Below are 17255 nucleotides of genomic sequence, written 5' to 3'. Positions count from 1 at the left end.
GGACAGTCTCAGGGCTTCATAAATGCTCTTAAATCAAGGTAGCGTGTTAGATTACTATCTGGTTGGGGGAGAGAATGTGGGCTTAGCTGTGAATGTCTCTGACTGTCCATAGAGACGGTGAGACAACATTTATGTCACATTTTGCTTGATTGATGGTGGGACAGGAGTGAGGCCTCATATGGATGTGTCTGATAAAACAGAGGCTTTGCCTACAACAGAGAGAAGGACCAGATTTAGGATCCTCGTGAATCAGCGTTTTGAGTGACATAGCATATCCACATGAAAGATAAAAGAACAAACCAATCCACAAAGACGAAGGAGCATGTGGAAGTGTGTATTTATTTTGATTTCCTTTTCTACGTGTCTAAATAAATGAGAATTTAAACGCTGCTCTGGACCTTGCCTTCATTTAAGGAGAGGGTACAACCAGATCCACAGAAGGGCTCAGTGCTCTTAAAGTCCCTCCAATGAGGGGCTGGAGAGATGGCTCAGAGGTTAAGAGCACTGGCTCCTCTTTCAGAGGACCCAGGTTCAAGTCCCACCACCCATATGGCAGCCCACAACTGTTGTAACTCCAGTCCCAGAGAATCTGACACCTTCACACCAATGCATATGAAATAAAGTTAAATAAATTATATAAAAAAAGCTCAGCATGATGCATAAAAAAAGTCCCTCCAAAGAGATTAGTATCTTTTCTTGTTCACTGTGGTGCAAAATTCACCAGGATTTAATTTCCTGGTTTGGGAGCCAAACCCCAATCAGCATACCCAAGCAGATTCTAATTTAAATTTCATCTGGTGAAGTAATCCAGACTTGGAAAGCTAAGTGCCATGTTTTCACTCATATGTGGAGCCTGGGTCACACAACATACCTGTATACCACAAACATACCTACATACATACAAACACATATACCATAAACAATACATATATGCACACATACCATGTACACAGAAACACATACACACATGCATGCACACACATGTACAACAGAGATAAACCTATTATTCAGAGAGGTGTGTAAGTGCAGTCCGAGTAGGTAGGGGTACAAGGTTGCTGGGTGCTCTGCTCAGAGAAAGTTGTGTGCACAGTTAACAGCTGCTGAATACATTGTTTGAAGAGCAGAATGTGTATAACCCAAACCAAGCAGCGTCCTGGGCTTCTCACTCATTCCCTACGCTTGCCTCCCTTGGATAGGAAGAATTAACACTTCTCCTCTGGAAAGGCAACTGTTTAACCGCAGGACTGTTGGATTTTGGGGCAGTTGGTCTACTTTGCATTCTGAAATGGGTTTTATTGGAAGATTCTTGGGCTTCTTCGGCTTTCTCCATGCTGAGAGGGAGGAGAAGGGCTGTTTGGCCATGGCACACCTTGCTGGAATGGTGGGTCGAGATGGTATTTCGTTTGTTCGTTTCCTCGTGTCTCAGAACAGACCTTGACCCTGCCTCTACTTTCCTTTCTTGCGCAGAGAGCACGGGTCGAGGCATTGCAGACCACCTGCAGAAGTTCTCTTCGCTGCCTGCCTATCTCCCAGCCAGCTTCCATGTCTCTGACGCAGAAGAGGCATTCTTCCTCAAGGAGGCCAACCAGGACCTCATGCGCAACGCCAGCCTGCACGCCCGATCCGCCACACTCTTCATCCACCGAGCCCAGAGCCCTCCCACCATCAATGCCAGCTACGGCCCCTTCTCTGTGGAGAAGACAGTGCCCTGGGACTTCCTGCTCACGCCCACCCCTTTCGGAAACATGGAGAGGTTCCCTTTCAACTGGAGGCTCAAATCCCACATCCTTGACAGTTCCATCTTTTCCAACAGACCCAAAGTGCAGACACTGTTCTACGTCACTGGCATGGGCTGGGATGACAGTGACCCTGGGGATGATCTCCCTTGTGTCAAGATGTTTGCTTTCCCAGAGGCCAGGGAGGTGGCGGCCAGCTGCCGGCTACAGGGGGCCCCTGGGCTGTGTGTGGCGGAACTGGAGCTCTTGCCTGAGTGGTTCAGCTCCGGCCTGGACCTGGAACCCGAGGAGGAGATCCCAGCACTGCTGGGTGGCACTGCCATGGAACTCTTCTTTGCGCTTTATCCAGCCAACGAGGCTGGTCAGTGCCCGCTGGAGGAGGAGGGCAAGTGGGCAAACAACATCCACTCAGAGCAGGAGGAGCCTCAGCAGTTGCTCCCTGCCCGGGAGAGGATTGGAAGTGTGGTGGTCTACCCTACCCAGGACGACCTGCGGTGGTCCTTGGTGAGCCTGGATGACAATGTCGCTCTCTCTATTCCTCTGAACCTCATGCGAGAAGGGGACACGGCTACTTTTTTGGTCTCTCTGACCAGTGGCTCTGTGGCAGACCAGTTCACGCTTCGGTAAGCGGCTTTGTGACATCCGCTGGGAGGAGACTTGGCTCTTGGTGAACCTTGGGCTGTTGGCTATAGAATGGAGCAGGTCACTCGATCACTGTCCAGTGCTCATGAGAGGTTCATGTGTGGGATTCTAGTTAAGGTGGTGAGGATGGGTTCTATCTATTTTATCTATTAATTACCAACAGCACATAGCTGACCTCTCTGCCTATGGGAACGAGGGCAGTTTTAGAGAGGGGGAAGATAGGGAATACAACTGAAGCAGAGTGACAGCTGCCTCGGGGTTGGCAGTGTGGATGAGGCAGCGGTTTCCCCTGCTGGCGGGCTGTGACTAAGTTAGAGGTCTGCCTTGCCCAGAGCCTAGGAGACAGAGCCCTGTCTTTCCCAGGGATTCTATTTCAAAGAAATGGCTCTTGGGTCCTTGAGAGAGACATTTGTGGGCTGTAAGAGATACATGTTTACGGTTCAGTGAGTGCTTTTAGAAAGGGGGATTAGAAGCCAGGCGGTGGTGGTGCATGCCTTTAATTCCAGCACTGGGGAGGCAGAGGCTGGCGGATCTCTGTGAGTTCGAGGCCAGCCTGATCTACAAGAGCTAGTGTTCTAGGACAGGCTCCAAAGCTACAGAGAAACCCTGTCTTGAAAACAAAACCAAACCAACCAACCAAAAACAACCAAAAAACAAAAATCATAAAAGGGGGGGATGTGGGATATTGTCAGGTATGTGCTGACAATATCAAACCTTCCCAGATACACTCTCAGGCATCTGGGGCCCTTCTGGGGACACCTATCTCTTGCTGTGGGTCACTCTGGAGTTCTTGTCTCAGTACAAGGAAGGTGGGGTTGCCCAGTACTGAGAGTTCTGCAGGCTGGGGGCCCAGTGCATTGAGATCCTTACGTGAGACTCAAGGGAGATGACAGCAGGGCTTTGGGAGACATTCCGGAAAGTGTCCAGTGGTGACTCAGCTCTTTGTGCCACCCTTTTGTCCCTCTGGTGATTTCTCAGCTCTATTGTTATGGCCTGAAAACACCCAGGATGAGGGAGTGGGTTGCAATAAAACGTATTTACAAAAGCAGGCATTTTTCTGATCTCTCCAGAGAATGAGAAGATTGAAGCCAGAGTAGGAGGTCAGCTCCCTGCCGTGTGTGTGTGTGTGTGTGTGTGTGTGTGTGTGTGTGTGTAAACTACGGCCAACTAGCTGGGCCATGAAGGGTGGGTAAAGGGGGTGGGTCCAAATGGAAGGAGGAGCTTAAGCAAGAGGTGAGGCCCACACAGGTATATTAAGGTAAAACGTTTGCTGTTCCCATGTCCCCCAGCACTTTGTTTTAAACTAACTTCTTTCACCTCCATCCTCTCCGTCATTACCCCGAGCTTTTAAGAGTGAGTGTTTGCACCTCAGTTCGTGGCCTGGTGTGCTACAACCATGCTCAGTACGTGGACAGCATGTGGGTTTCTTGCTCTGGGTTTCCTGTCTAGGGGGTCACTTTAGATGTGGGGCTTGAGCATGTGCTGGAAAGGTGAGCCCACATCTCCCAGCACCCTGGCACTCTATCAGCAGGGACTTGTTCCTCTTGACCCTGTGACTTGTGACTTTCCATTAAAATTCTCCTGGGTGGAGTCAATCCTGTGACCCCTCTGGATCCTCGCAAGCACGGACAGGGCCGACCAAACACTGCTTTCGCTGGGTAGACACAGAAGGCAGCTGCTTCAGACGGTAAGGAGTCCTCAGTGCTCCTTGCCAGGGTTCAGCTTGCGGAGGTGGTCTGGGACCTCTGGGGGCTGCTCTGGGCTACTGCTGGCCTTCCCAGGTCATCTTGCATTGTAGAAACTGTAGTGATGTTTTGCTTGTGTTTTAACAAATAAAGCTTGCCTGAATATCAGAGTACAGAGTCAAGCCACTAGAGGCCAGGGGGTGGTGGTGCACACCTTTAATCCCAGGACTCAGGAAACAGAGGCAGAGGGATCTCTGTTCATTCAAGGCCACCCTGGGGCATGCAAGATTGAATCTGTCTAAAAGCGAAATAGACGCCACAAAGAGGTGATCCCAGCACTTGGGATCCCACACCTTTAATCCCAGCACTAGGGAGGTAGAGACAGGAGTGATATGGCTGGGTGGAGAGAGGAATATGAGGTGGGTGGAGACAGCTGCTGTGTGAGGCTTGGTGGAGACAGATTCACTTGGGAGATGTGGTCTGAGGACAGAATCGCCCCTTTCTGTCTGAGCATTGGCAGAGGTAAAAGAACTCCCTAGTGGCTGCCACTTCTCGAATCTTCAGCATTAACCTCTATATTTGTCTCTGGGTTTTTATTATTAATACCAATTAGAGTTCGTGCTACAGGAAACTGCCCCCCTCTTTCTTTCTTGCCTGGACTGACTTCCATGTGGCAGTCGCTGTACTGACCAGTCTGTGCCCCATATGATAATTGCAATTGTATGGTATTAAGGAAAATGGATTGGAGAAAGAGAAAGAGAGGCGCCCACCATTTGTGGTTTGAATGAGAAATGAGAAATATTTCTAGCATTGCATGCAGAAGAAACTCAATTTTGGTGCCTTCACATCGCAGAAGAACTGTTGAGAATTAATTTCGCTTTGGAGCTGGGCTGGCTTGCACGGCAGCGATCTATAGGATCAGGTAGAGCGTTCAGTCACTGAGTAAGTTCATAAAGCCCTAATGGGACCCGCTGACCATAAGAACCGCAGACCAAGCCACAGGCAAGTGTTATTTATGTGCCATCTGTATGGAAATTCTGCTGTTATGGAAATTTTGTGGTATCTAGATAAGACACAATGTACTGGAATAGTTGAGTTGAGATAAAAAAAAAATCCATGTCTGTGTATAAATGTGGGTGAGAAATTAGTGTGGGAGTCGGCCTCGTGCTTGGGGCCAACCTGCGGTAAGAGGACATTCACTTGAGTGCACAGTCCTGGATGGTGCCTTTGAATATGCGGTCCTGGGTGGCGCAGTTGAACACACAGGACTCACTCAAATGCTAGGTGGGCTTGGAAGAGGAGTTAGTGAGTAAATTTCTTGCCTTGTAAACAAGGGGACCTGAGTTCCATCCCCAGAACCCATGCAAAAAAAAAACCAAAACAAAACAAAAAACCAAACAAACACACACACACACACACACACACACACACAACACCACACCACCAACACAAACTGAGCATGGTGCTGTGAGATTGTAATCCCAGCGCTGGGGAGGTGGAACTGGAAGGCTCTGAGGGACTCACTAGTCAGACAGGTCTCCTCTGTTAGTGAGGGTTCTCCGAAGGGACAGAACTGACAGGATGAACATGTATATTCAAGGGTTATTAGAGCTGACTCACAGGATGCCGTTGGGCAGTCCAGCAATCGCTGCCCCCTGACATCGTTCAGGCTATGAGGCTGCATGTCTCTGAGGTCCCAGTCTGGTACTGGAGTCCTGGAGAATTCCTGGAGAGCTGCTGGTTCTCAGCCCATGTTGGGATCTAAGAGCAGTTACAGCATCAGGACAGATGAGTCTGCCAGTGAGAGGGAGGGCAAGCAGGCAAAGAGCAAAGTTGCCTTCCTCTGTGTCCTTCCTGCCTTTCATCTGAGCTGCCCCCAGGAGGGCTAGCCCAGGTCTTCCTGCTTCAAGAAATCTGATCAAGGAGAGCCCTCTCGAATGCCCAGCGGTTTGGGTTTTAGTTGATTCCAGATGTAGCTGACAACCAGGATTAGCTCTTATGCTTATTCTTCAAGTTCCAGACCAATGAGAGAGAGAGACAGACACAAAGACAGACAGACTCACAAAGAGGTGGAGACACACACAGACAGACACACACACAGAGACCCTGTCTCACAACAAGGTGATTGGCACCTGAGAAGCAGCATCCAAGGGTGACCTCTGGCTTCCACATACCTGGGCATAGGTGCATATGCTCAGGCGAACAGGTGTGTATGTACACACACACGCACACACGCAGACACACACACGCGCACGCACATGCACACACACACACACAGACACACAGAGATGGGGAACTGAGTTTTTCAGGGGTCAGAAGAGCCCATACTCCATCTTATTATCAGCCATACCCTGCCTTATTATCCTGTCTCAATCTCCACCTCAGAGACTCCCTAGATGACTGCACAGAGGTTCATTCCACCGTGAAAGAACACATACTTTTAATTACAGCCAGGGACAGAGCATCGCCCTCCTCTGCTTTTGAGCCTAAAAGAAAGGGCACTGCCACGGGAGAAGAGGAAGCAGGCCGCAGGTGTGTGTGGCATCAGAGAGGTTAAAATTTGTAATTAGCAGCCCAGATGGCTTGTTCTGTAACCAGTGGGCTGCCGTGGTCTTGAAGGAGCCCGCTGTACACTGGGACACTCAATAGGAAGGAAGTTTGACTGACTGGGCTGCAGCAGCTTCTTGTTGCCATGGTGATGGGACAGGCATTCAGAGGAAGCTAGAGCCTGGTTGGGTGAGACCTAGCACCAACACACAATCACCTCCAGGTTCCAGCGAGGGCTGTATTTTGTTAGGTCAGCCTCCTCCCCAAAGTCACCAGGTTTTTCTGTGATGTGCCCTTACACCCGGGGAAGCGCCAGCCGCGGAAAATGGAGTTTAGGTGGTACCCAGAGTGCACATGGGGGTGAGGGTTACTGAGGCCAAGTGCTTGTCTTTGGCCCCTGGGTTCTGTGTGCCTTCCATCCCAGGTGCTCCAGGGCGACGGTCTATGGTGCCCCACAGCCACCTGTGACTCTCATCTGTTGCTTTATTGTGTTGGGAACAACAAGAACCCACGGCCCAGGCTGCGAGCCTTTGGCAGGCTGCAGCATCTGGCTGGAATTCAGTAACATTGTTCTGTTTCCATTGTACTTATTTTAGGGTTTTCTTCTCTTTATGGAAAGTGAGGCTGCTTTGGTTTTCATGGCAAGAGCGGATGTGTTGCTCTCTCCCTGGCGAAGGTAATGTAAAGCCAGCCAGCTTTAAAGACAAATAGGAAGCAATTATGCAGATGGTACCTGGGACAATGCAAAAAGGAGACAGGATGATGGGGGTTTCCAGGATCATGGAGGCTGAGGGGCAGTGTGTGTCCCTCCAGCTAGTGGTTCTTGACCTGTGGGTTGTTGACCCATTTGGGATTTGAACCACTCTTTCAAGGGGTCATCTATGACCATCAGAAATATCAGGTATTTTTCATGATTCATAACAATAGCAAAATTACAGTTATGAAGTAGCAACAAAATAATTTTATGTTTCGGGGCGGGGTGTCATCAAAACGTGAGGATCTGCATTCAAGGGCTGCAGCATTAGGAAGGCTGAGAAGCAGCGCTCTAACTGATGAATGGGATCAGCTTCAGATGAAGCTGCATGTGCGCTTATTTCTTCAGACATCACTCACTGGCTGGCTGAGTCTGAACCTGTGGCCCCTTTGCTTGTGGCCCGCTGTCTGGAACAGGGGCTATTCAACTTCCCTTGTTGCGATTTTCTCTCCTTTAAAATGGGGGTTACTCCTGCTTCCTGAAGGCATATGTGATGAATCCAGAGGGAATTGCCTGAGGGAGTGACTCAAGCTTCAGGTTGAGGGAGGTGTTCGCAGGAAGCCAGCTTGTCCACGGCCCTCTCCTCTTCCGAGGGTTGAAGGAAGTCTGTCATTAAATGGGGACACGGAGTGATCCCTGCGGGAATCACAGGTCACATCAGCACAATCTACAGAGGCCAGTCCACGTTCACAGATGCACCCAGGCCAGTTTCCAGCCAGTGAGCTTGCCTGCAGGTGAACTCACACATGGGCATCCAGGTAATCTAAAGTAGGTGCATTTGTGGTAAATTCTTATTATCCTAGCATTTGGGAGGTTGGGGCAAGAGGATCACCATGAGCTTGAGGCTGGCTTGAACTTCATAGAGAATCCTTATCTCACCCACAAAGAATGTTTTGAAACAAAATCTATGAAACAGTTGGCACCTGTGGCATAGGCAGTGGGAAAGGAACCTGAGGGACCCAGTGTCTTAGCTTCATTTTCTGTTGCTGTGATAGAACATCCCCGCTAAAAGCAACCTAAGGGAGAAAGGATTTATTTGGTTTACAGTTTCAGGATACAGTCCATCATTGTGGGGGAGTCAAGCTAGCATGAACTTGAAGCAGCCATTTATATCATGTCCAGAGTCAAGGGCAGAAGGCCTTGGAGTAACACATGCATGCCAGCCTTCAACTCAATTTTTCCACCCTTAGTCAGCTGAGAAGCCATTCTGCCTAGGGAATGGTGCCATCCACAGTGGGCGTGGGTCTTCACACTAACGGAGACAATGCCCACAGGCCATTCTAATCTAGACAACCTCTCATTGAGACTTCCTTTCCAGGTGATTTGACAAAACTAGACATCATACCCAGATTCCCTAGCTACCTCCCCCTTCTCTAAGCCCAAGCTAGGGATGATGGTGGCAGAACCCACTTGTGCATGGGTAGGTTGGTGAAATGCAGACGCAGCCACATCCACACTCATGGTATAAGATTCTCCTGAAGACAAGCCAGAGACCCGTGTCTTCTAAATGCTTCGGCACACAGCTACCCTCATGGGAGAGCACGGGAATTCTGGGAGTCACTGTCCTAAAGGATGTTTCTGTTCCACACTAATGTGGGCTTTCTCTAGGAAGAAGCAGCGGGACGTTTGCCTTTCTTGGCAAGGAGAAACCGAGGCAGAGGGAACTTTAGGGAGAGAGCCCTTATCCAGGCCAGGGTATGGATTACGGGCTCAACTGGAGGAGGGAGGCAAAAGCATTGTGGATGCTGAGTGAGGACCCTAGAGAACCAAGACCGAGGACAGGGGGCTTAGTTCAGTGTTCCACTTTGTGTTCTGTGCCTCGGTCTTCCCTTACATAAGTCAGGATGACGAAGGGACCTTGCAGGGAAATCCACAGGGAGAAACAAGTTAGTCTAACAGTGGTAGTCTAGCTAGACTGTCCGTGCAGATCCAGAGTGATTGTGGAAGTTGAAGGAGAAATGATGCATTTGGACTTGAACCATCACAGTGTGAGGCCTGGTGGAAGGACTCACTTGGCCTAAGGCAGCAGGAACGAGAGGCAGCCATTTATCACACAGTTCCTGCCCACGAGGGAGCAGAGGGAGCTTGGGCTGGGAGCCAGGTGGCACATACCTTTGGGTAAGGCCTCCGGCAGTCCATTTCCTCCAGTGAGGCCCCACCTCCCAGAGGTTCTATGCTGCCTCACAGCAGCATCACCAGCTGGGGACCAAGTGTCACATGTTTGTGGTTCTGGGCATCCCTGGCTTGAATCTCTGCAGCTCAGTCTGGTTTCATGGAAAGATGGTGGAGCAGCGGGAGATGGGGTCGGGATGAAGGAGGCAGGTCATTCATTGAGTGCCCCGGTTTATGTCTGTCGCTGTGGTAAAACTCCCCTATGAAAAGCAGCTTGGGGGAGAAAGGGTTTGTTGGTTTGTTTGTTTTCCTCATAACTCGAGGTTACAGTCCATCATAGCAGGGATGTCAAGGCAAGATCTGGAAGCAGCTGGTCACCTCCCATCCACAGTCACTCTCAGTAATGACAATGTAAAGGTGGCTCACACTTTTAATGCCCACACTTGTTATCAGCTCACGGGGAACTCCACCCGCCAAGCCCCCGGAGTATCCCTGTCCCAGTCCCTGGAGGCACTTGAGTTCACTGCCTTGGGTCTCACAAGATGGGATCAGGGTGGCCTTCTGAAAGTTCTCTTAGCTTCAAGCCTGGCAGGAGTAGCATCAGAGTCCTACCTCAGTCTACCACTGACCCCAAGGGACTCTGGGAGCCACCATGATGACACTCAGGAGCAACCTACGAGGGCGGATGAAGAGAGGTCTGTTTGCTTCCTGTTCTTTGCACCTCTGTCTTTGTAGAGAACCCCAGGATGACAGCCACCTCTTTGTCCTTGGACCAAGGCAGGAGACCTTGGTGAGGGGTGGCGGTGGTTTGAGAGGGATCACTGACTACTGTTGGAAATACGTCTAGTCTGGTCAAATGAGGGTGGAAACAGATTTGAATATTAGGAAGTAAAGAAGTAGAGCGTGGCAAGATGGGTCAGCCTGTAAAAGTGCTAGCTGCACAGGCCGGGTCACCTGACTTAATTCCCAGAAGCCACCATGGAAGAGCAGGCTCCTGAGAGGTGTCCTGCAAGTGTTGAGGTGTGTGCCTGATTCCTGCCTTCTGTCATTCCATGGTTGGTAGTCCTTTCTGAAAGGGGACAAGAGACATGGGGTGCCTTTGTTTGGTGAATGGTGGGTTGAGGCTTAGTTCAGCCAGGGACATTTATTCTTTTTTTTAGGGGAGTGGTTGGGTTTTTTTGAGACAGGGTTTTTCTATGTAGGCCTGGCTGTCCTGGAACTCACTATGTAGGCCAGGTTGGCCTCCAACTCGGAGATCTGCCTGCCTCTGCTTCCCAGTCAGGAACTTTTTTTCTTTTTGTAAAATTAAATTAAATTTATTTTTAAAAACAATCTTTTTCAATTTACATACCAATCCTAGCTCCCAACCCCCTTCTGCTCCCCCTACCTCTACCCCCATTCTACCCCCATCCACTACTCAGGATAAGGCTTCCCATGGGGGTCAACAAAGTCTGGCACATCACTTTAAGGCAGGACCAAGGTCCTCCCCACTATATCTAGGCTGAGCAAGGTATCCCTTCATAGAGAATGGGCTCCCAAAAGCCAGTTCATACACTAGAGATAAATCCTGGTTCCACTGCCAGCGGCTCCACAGACGGCTCCAGCCACACAACTGTCACCTACATTCAGAGGGCCTAGTTTGCTCCTATGCAGGTTCCCCCACTGTCGGTCTGGAGTCAGTGAGCTCCTGCTAGCTCAGGCCAGCTGTTTCAGTGGGTATCCCCATCATAGTCTGAACCCCTTTGCTTATGCGATCCCTTCCTCCCTCTCTTTGACTGGACTCCAGGAACTCGGCCCAGTGCTTAGCTGTGATCTCTGCATCTGCTTCCATCAGTTGAAGGTTCTATGATGATGATGAAGGCAGTCGTCAGTTAGGTTTCAGGGAAGGCCAGTTCAGAAACCCTCTCCACTATTGCTTAGGGTCTTAGCTGGGGGTCAACTTGGTGAATTCCTGGAAATTTCCGTAGTGCAAGGTTTCTTGCTAGCCCCATACTGGCTCTCTTAATCAAGATATCTCTTTCCTTGCTCTTCCTCTCTGTCCTTCACCCATCTCTACCATCCCCCTCCCTCATGTTTTCTTCCCCCTCTCCTTCTGCCCCTCCCATGCCCTCAATTTTCTCAGAAGATCTTGTCTATTTCCCCTACCCAAGGGGATCCATGTATGTCTCTCTTAGAGTTCTCCTTGTTACCTAGCTTCTCTGGGGTCATGAACTATAGGCTGGTTATCCTTTGTTTTACATCTAATGGATATTTATGAGTTGAGCACATGCCATGTTTGTCTTTCTGTGTCTCGGTTACCTTACTCAGGATGTTTTTTTTTCTTTTTCTAGTTCCACCCATTTGCCTGCAAATTTAAAGATGTCATTGGATTTTTATCACTGAGTAGTACTCCATTGTGTAAATGTAGCACAATTTTCTTTTTCCATTTTTCAGTTGAGGGGCATCTAGGTAGTTTCCAGGTTCTGGCTATTATGAATAATACTGTTATGGACACAGTTGAGCAAGTGGCCCTTGTGGTATGAATGTGTATCCTTTAGGTATATGAGGTCTTGAGGTAGGTTGATTCCCAATTTTCTGAGAAACCGCCATACTGATTTCCAAAGTCAACCAGGAACATTTTAAGCATGATCATTATTGGGACTCTTTTATTCTTTCTTTTAGATTTATTTATTATTTCATATGTATGGATTATATGTACGTATATGTACCATGTACATTAAGCGCCTGCAGGGGCCAGAAGAGGGCCCTGGATCCCCTGGAACTAGAGTTACAGATGGCTCTGAGTCCCCTGTGGGTTCTAGGAATCAAATCTTGGTCCCCCGTAAGAGCAACGAGTGCTCTTTAACCACTGAGCCATCTGAGGCTCCATCCTTGAGACCCTAAGAGGTGATCTCAAGTATTCCCTCATCTGTGGGTCTAGAACTTGGAAGAAAGTTCTCTGCTTGTGTGTCCTGCCCACATGTGTGTGTCTTGGTCACTGTGAACACTCTGGTTGCAGAGGGTGTCCTTAACCAGGACATAGCCCATACAGGAGAGTAAATGAACCCCTGTGTGTGTCTAAGAGAGAAGAAAGCATCCTATTCTGGCTCAGGAGTGGCTGAGAAGACTCTGATGGGAGAGTCTTTGGGAGGTCTGTGAAAATGTATGTCACCAGAAACATTCTACAAATAGCAGGCTTGACAGAAAATGAGTTTAATTCCATAAAAGGTCAGGCTACTTTTGAGTTATGAATTGCATTTTTTCTGCCTTAGGTTTGTTTATTAATATTTATTACCAAAGTGATGGATGTGACAAAGGCAAGCTCTCTGACTGTTTCCAGAGATTTCCATGATTTAATATTTGCTTTCTTTCCTCACAAGGATGGAGAGAATATTAAACAGCCTTTTCTCTATTCCCTCCTCTTGCCCTTGAATTGCAGGACTAACTTTTTGTGTGACTTCTGTGAACACGGGGTGGATTTCAGCTGGCCCTCTGCATGGTAGAAACGTTAGAGGCTGGATGGATCTTGTCGGTTAATATTAGATTGCGGTGGCTTAAAGGGGAATCACTGGTTTATGGAACTGGACAGCTCAGGGACATGCCTAGCTCTTGCTGGGTCTAGGTGGTCAAATACACGTCTCCACAGTCTCCACCAGCCTGTGGCCTCTGCGTTGCCACTGTTTTCATACCCAGGAATATGTTATAGACGCTGTCTCAGGGCTATTATCGCTCTGATGAAAGACCGTGATCAGAGCAACTTAGGGAGGAAAGGGTTTGTTTGGCTTATGGGCCCACATCCCAGTTCATCATCAAAGGAAGTCAGGACAGGAACTCAACCAGGGCAGGAACCTGGACACAGGAGCTGACGCAGAAGCCATAGAGGGGTCCTTTTTACTGGCTTGCTCCCCATAACCCAGGACCACCAGCCCCGGGATGTCCATCTACAATGGACTGGGTCCTCCTGCATCAGTCACTAACTAAGAAGATGCCTTACAGTTGGATCTTATGGAGGCATTTTCTTAATTGAGCTTCCCTCCTCTCAGATGACTTTAACTTGTGTCGAATTGACATAAAATTAGCCAACACAGGCAGATTGAGTACTTATGATTTTGTAGAAAGAAAGTGAGGCTCAGAGATGCCTGATGGGGGAAGGGAGATGACTCAGTGGGTGGAGTTGAGTACTTGCTGTTGCCAGGCAGTGGTGGTGCACGCCTTTAATCCCACCACATGGGAGACAGAGGCAGGTGGATCTCTGCAATTTGAGGCTGGCCTGGTCTATGGAATGAGTTCCAGACTACAAAGAGAAACACTGTTTTGCAAAAACAAAAAGCAAAGCAAACAAAAAGAGTGTCCTCTATGCATGCCTGGGGACCTGAATCCAAATCCACAGCTCCCATGTAAGAAGTCTAGCATGAATGTTTGTGCCTGTGAGGGGCGGAGACAGGAGATCCTGAGAGATTGCCGGCCAGTCAATTACTTTGGTAGCCTCAAGATGTGTTTCAAGTTCAGCGAGAGGCTGTGTCTCAATTTTTAAATTTTATGTTTATTTTGTGTGTATACGTGTTTTGCCTGCATGTATGTTTGTTCACCACTGGAATGCCTGATGCCTGAGGAGGCAGAAAGTGGCTTTAGACCTCTAGGAAAGGAGGTTACAGGCCATTGTGAGCCACTGTGTGGTGGGTGCTGGGAACTGAACCTGGGTCTCCTGGAAGAGCAGCCAGTGCGCTAACCACTGGCACATTTCTCCAGGCCCATAGAGAGAGAACATCTTAAAGGAATAAGGTAGAGAGTAATAGAAGAAGACATCTGGTGTCTGGTCTCTGTGTAGGTGTGTGTGCAAATGGACAGACATACAGAAATATAGAGAGGCACACACCACCTATACACACATACATGCACACACATACCCAAGTAAAAGATCTCTGACAAATCCTGCCCACATGTCTGTCTGTGAGCCAATCAACTGAGGCCCAGTGATGGGAAATTCTGGTTGAGCCACATGACTCCTTGGACCAATCACTGTCCAGGAGGACATACAGCATTTTGGTTAGCCCCCCCCCCCCGTGTGTGTGTGTGTGTGTGTGTGTGTGTGTGTGTGTGTGTGTGTGTGTGGTGCTTCCAGCAAGAGAGTTTATATGTGCCTATGGTGTGAATCAGGACTGAAGAGAGGCTAAGACAAACTGTGAGCCAGCTTCCCTCACTGGATGTTACCTACTTTTAGGGCACTGAAATCAAGATAAGCTTGCTTGTCTTTGTGAAGAAGGAAGTATATGTGGAAGGCATAGGCTCCAAGAGGGGCAGAGGGAGGATTCCCTTCCGTGGTGCTGGAGAGAATGCTCACAGTTAAGACATGTATTGCTCTTGCAGTGGGCCTGGGTTTGGTCCTGAGCTCCTGAGTCTGGCAGCTCACAACCGCCTGTAACTCTAACTCCAAGGGATCTGTCTCCCTCTTCTGGCAATCATGGGTAATGCACTCACATGCTCAGACACATATATGTATAATTAAAAATAAAAGTGCTCTTTCTCAGAGCTTTCATAAAATCCAGCCTTGCTAACACCTAAATTCAGGGTTATAGCCCTCAGAACCATAAGACAATGACCTTCCATCCCTGAGAGCTTAACTTATGGCTACTGGTTCCAACAGCCTTGGGAAGTTGATATGTCTAAAGGCAGCCCCCCTGTAAGCCTGGGAGTGGAGAGTGCTGTGGCTTGTGTCTGAGAAGACAGTCCTGAGTTATGACAGTTAGTATTTGGTTGGGGAAACACCATAAGGATGTTATCACTGAGGCATGGGGCAGCAGGGGGGCGGGCAGAAGGGTTGCTCAGCCTCCGGGGCACATGCAGCTTCCACCAGGTACAGACTTACCACAGGTCTGCACTCAGAGACATCCTGCCCAGAGCAGAGCAGTGTCTGTACTTGTAGTGAATGCAACCCCAGCCATCTGGTGCTGTAAATTGCCCTTCTCAGTGGCTGCTACTTGCCACCAGGCAACCGACCCCATCCAGGCATCTGTGTGGGAGAGGAACTGAAATACTCAGAATCATCCTTTTGGTTGAGAAAATGCGGTGCCTCTGATTTGTCCCGAGCTGTGCACATCCTAGCTGACTTTCTAGGATGGAAGATGAGAGTGTCCCCCCTGTGGTGCCTGCCTGTCTTGGCCTCCTGAAGTGGGCGTGTGCTGCTGGGGATGCTCACACCCAGGGACAGAAGACCCTACTCATCCCCGTTCTCAGAGCTGAGCCCCATGCTTCTCAGAGATCTGCTTGATCCTTAAGAGGCCCCTATTCTCTCTCTGACCCAAAGGCCAAAAATACACGTGTTTTCAGCACCCACACAGGAGAGAGCAGAAGGGAGACCCCCATCCTTTCCATGGGTGTCCTGGCAGGTCCCATGTGGCAGGTGCTTGGAGGTCTCCTCATCTGGATTCTTTTCCCTGCCATCTTTCAAATTGAAATAGTCATTCAAAATGGGCTCTCAGCATGGCTTGCCTTGCTAGCCTCCAGATCCCTGGTGGAGGAATCTGGGCACCCATCTCTATGTGCACGGCTATGCAGTTACTGCAGGGACCAGAAACGGGCGTCAGGTCCCCTGGAGCTGGAGTTAGAGGTGGTTGTGGAACCTACTGGTCTGTGTGCTGGAAACACAACTGGGGAACTCTACAGGAGCAGCAAGCCCTGCACAAACTGAGCCCTCTCCCTAGCCCCCAAGCCCTGCCCTTTGATGGCTTCATTCCCTGGCACACATCCCCTGTGTGCTAGCTGTCACCGAGTCACTTGGCTAACCCTCCTTATGTGTCCTGGACACTTTGTGGTGGGAACTTTTCTTGCTTAGCCTTGGAACCCTCCAGCTCACCACATCAGCGGGGCCACTAATCTCTCCATGTAGTTTCGGATATTGTTGCTTTAAAATACCAAGTGCTAAGAATATCCCCAAGCCTGAAGATTTTTTTTTTTTTGGTCTAAAACAAGGTTAGTGAATATTTAAGACCTGAATTTCTCTGAGCTTAAATCGCTTTAACAAATATAGCCCGAAGTTAAGGAGGATTTAGTTGGGAAACTAAGATGAAATTTAAGAAGAATTTCATAACTTGTGCTTAAGAGATGGGCGGCGTGTCAACAGTTTGGCTTTACAAGTGTTTTTAATACCCAGCATGCATTTCTTCTGCTATAACTTGAATTTCTTTTCAGCATCCCCTTCTTTTTAGACCTCTCAATAATAATGGGATTAACCTCACCTATTACAAACACACCTGTCACAGTCGGCCTGTACAAACTGGCTTTAAGATCTTCCTCCCTCCCTCCCTCCCTCCCTCCCTTCCTTCCTTTCCTCCGTCCCTCTGTCCCTCCCTCCCTTCCTTTATTCCTTCCTTCCCTTCCTTCTCCTTTTTCTCTTCTTCCTCCTCCTCCTTCTTAGCATTTATGGGATTTTATTTATATTTTATGTAAAACAAAGTAGCTAGTATAATTAGATAGTGATTAAAAATTATTTGTATTTTTACATCCCGACCTCAGTTTCTTTTCCCTCCTCTCCTCCCAGTCCCTTTGCAGATGATGCTGTGGGATCAGGAGCTGTTGCAGCCAGAAGTGGGGGGGGGGGAGGGGAAGAGAGAGAGAGAGAAAGAGAGAAAGGGAGAGAGAGAACACATAATTATTGTTTTGCCATAACCTGGGCATTGGTTGGTTGCCCTCTGTCCCTTAGAGCAGCCTAGTGAGACAAATTCCCTGTGGCGAAAGAAGACATTGGCTTTGCCCTGGGAGGTGGGAAGAATTTCTGCTCAGAATCAGGACCAGGAAATATCT

General features: G+C 48.9%; 1 protein-coding gene across 1 annotated transcript in view; it reads left to right on the top strand.

Annotated features, from left to right (window-relative positions):
* The window catches only part of Tmem132b (transmembrane protein 132B), a 280822-nt gene that overhangs the window by 94017 nt on the left and 169550 nt on the right, over positions 1 to 17255 (top strand). The window contains exon 2 of the mRNA XM_041648242.1: positions 1468 to 2359. Within this exon, the coding sequence (XP_041504176.1) occupies positions 1468 to 2359 (892 nt within the window). The remainder of the gene's footprint in view (positions 1 to 1467; positions 2360 to 17255) is intronic.

The sequence above is a fragment of the Microtus oregoni genome, unplaced genomic scaffold (assembly GCF_018167655.1).
Source record: "Microtus oregoni isolate MIOR12 unplaced genomic scaffold, Mior012 000003F_ref0000135, whole genome shotgun sequence".
Classification (NCBI taxonomy): Eukaryota; Metazoa; Chordata; class Mammalia; order Rodentia; family Cricetidae; genus Microtus; species Microtus oregoni.
Note: the sequence above shows the minus strand (reverse complement) of the source record. Positions and strands in the feature narration are given on the sequence as shown.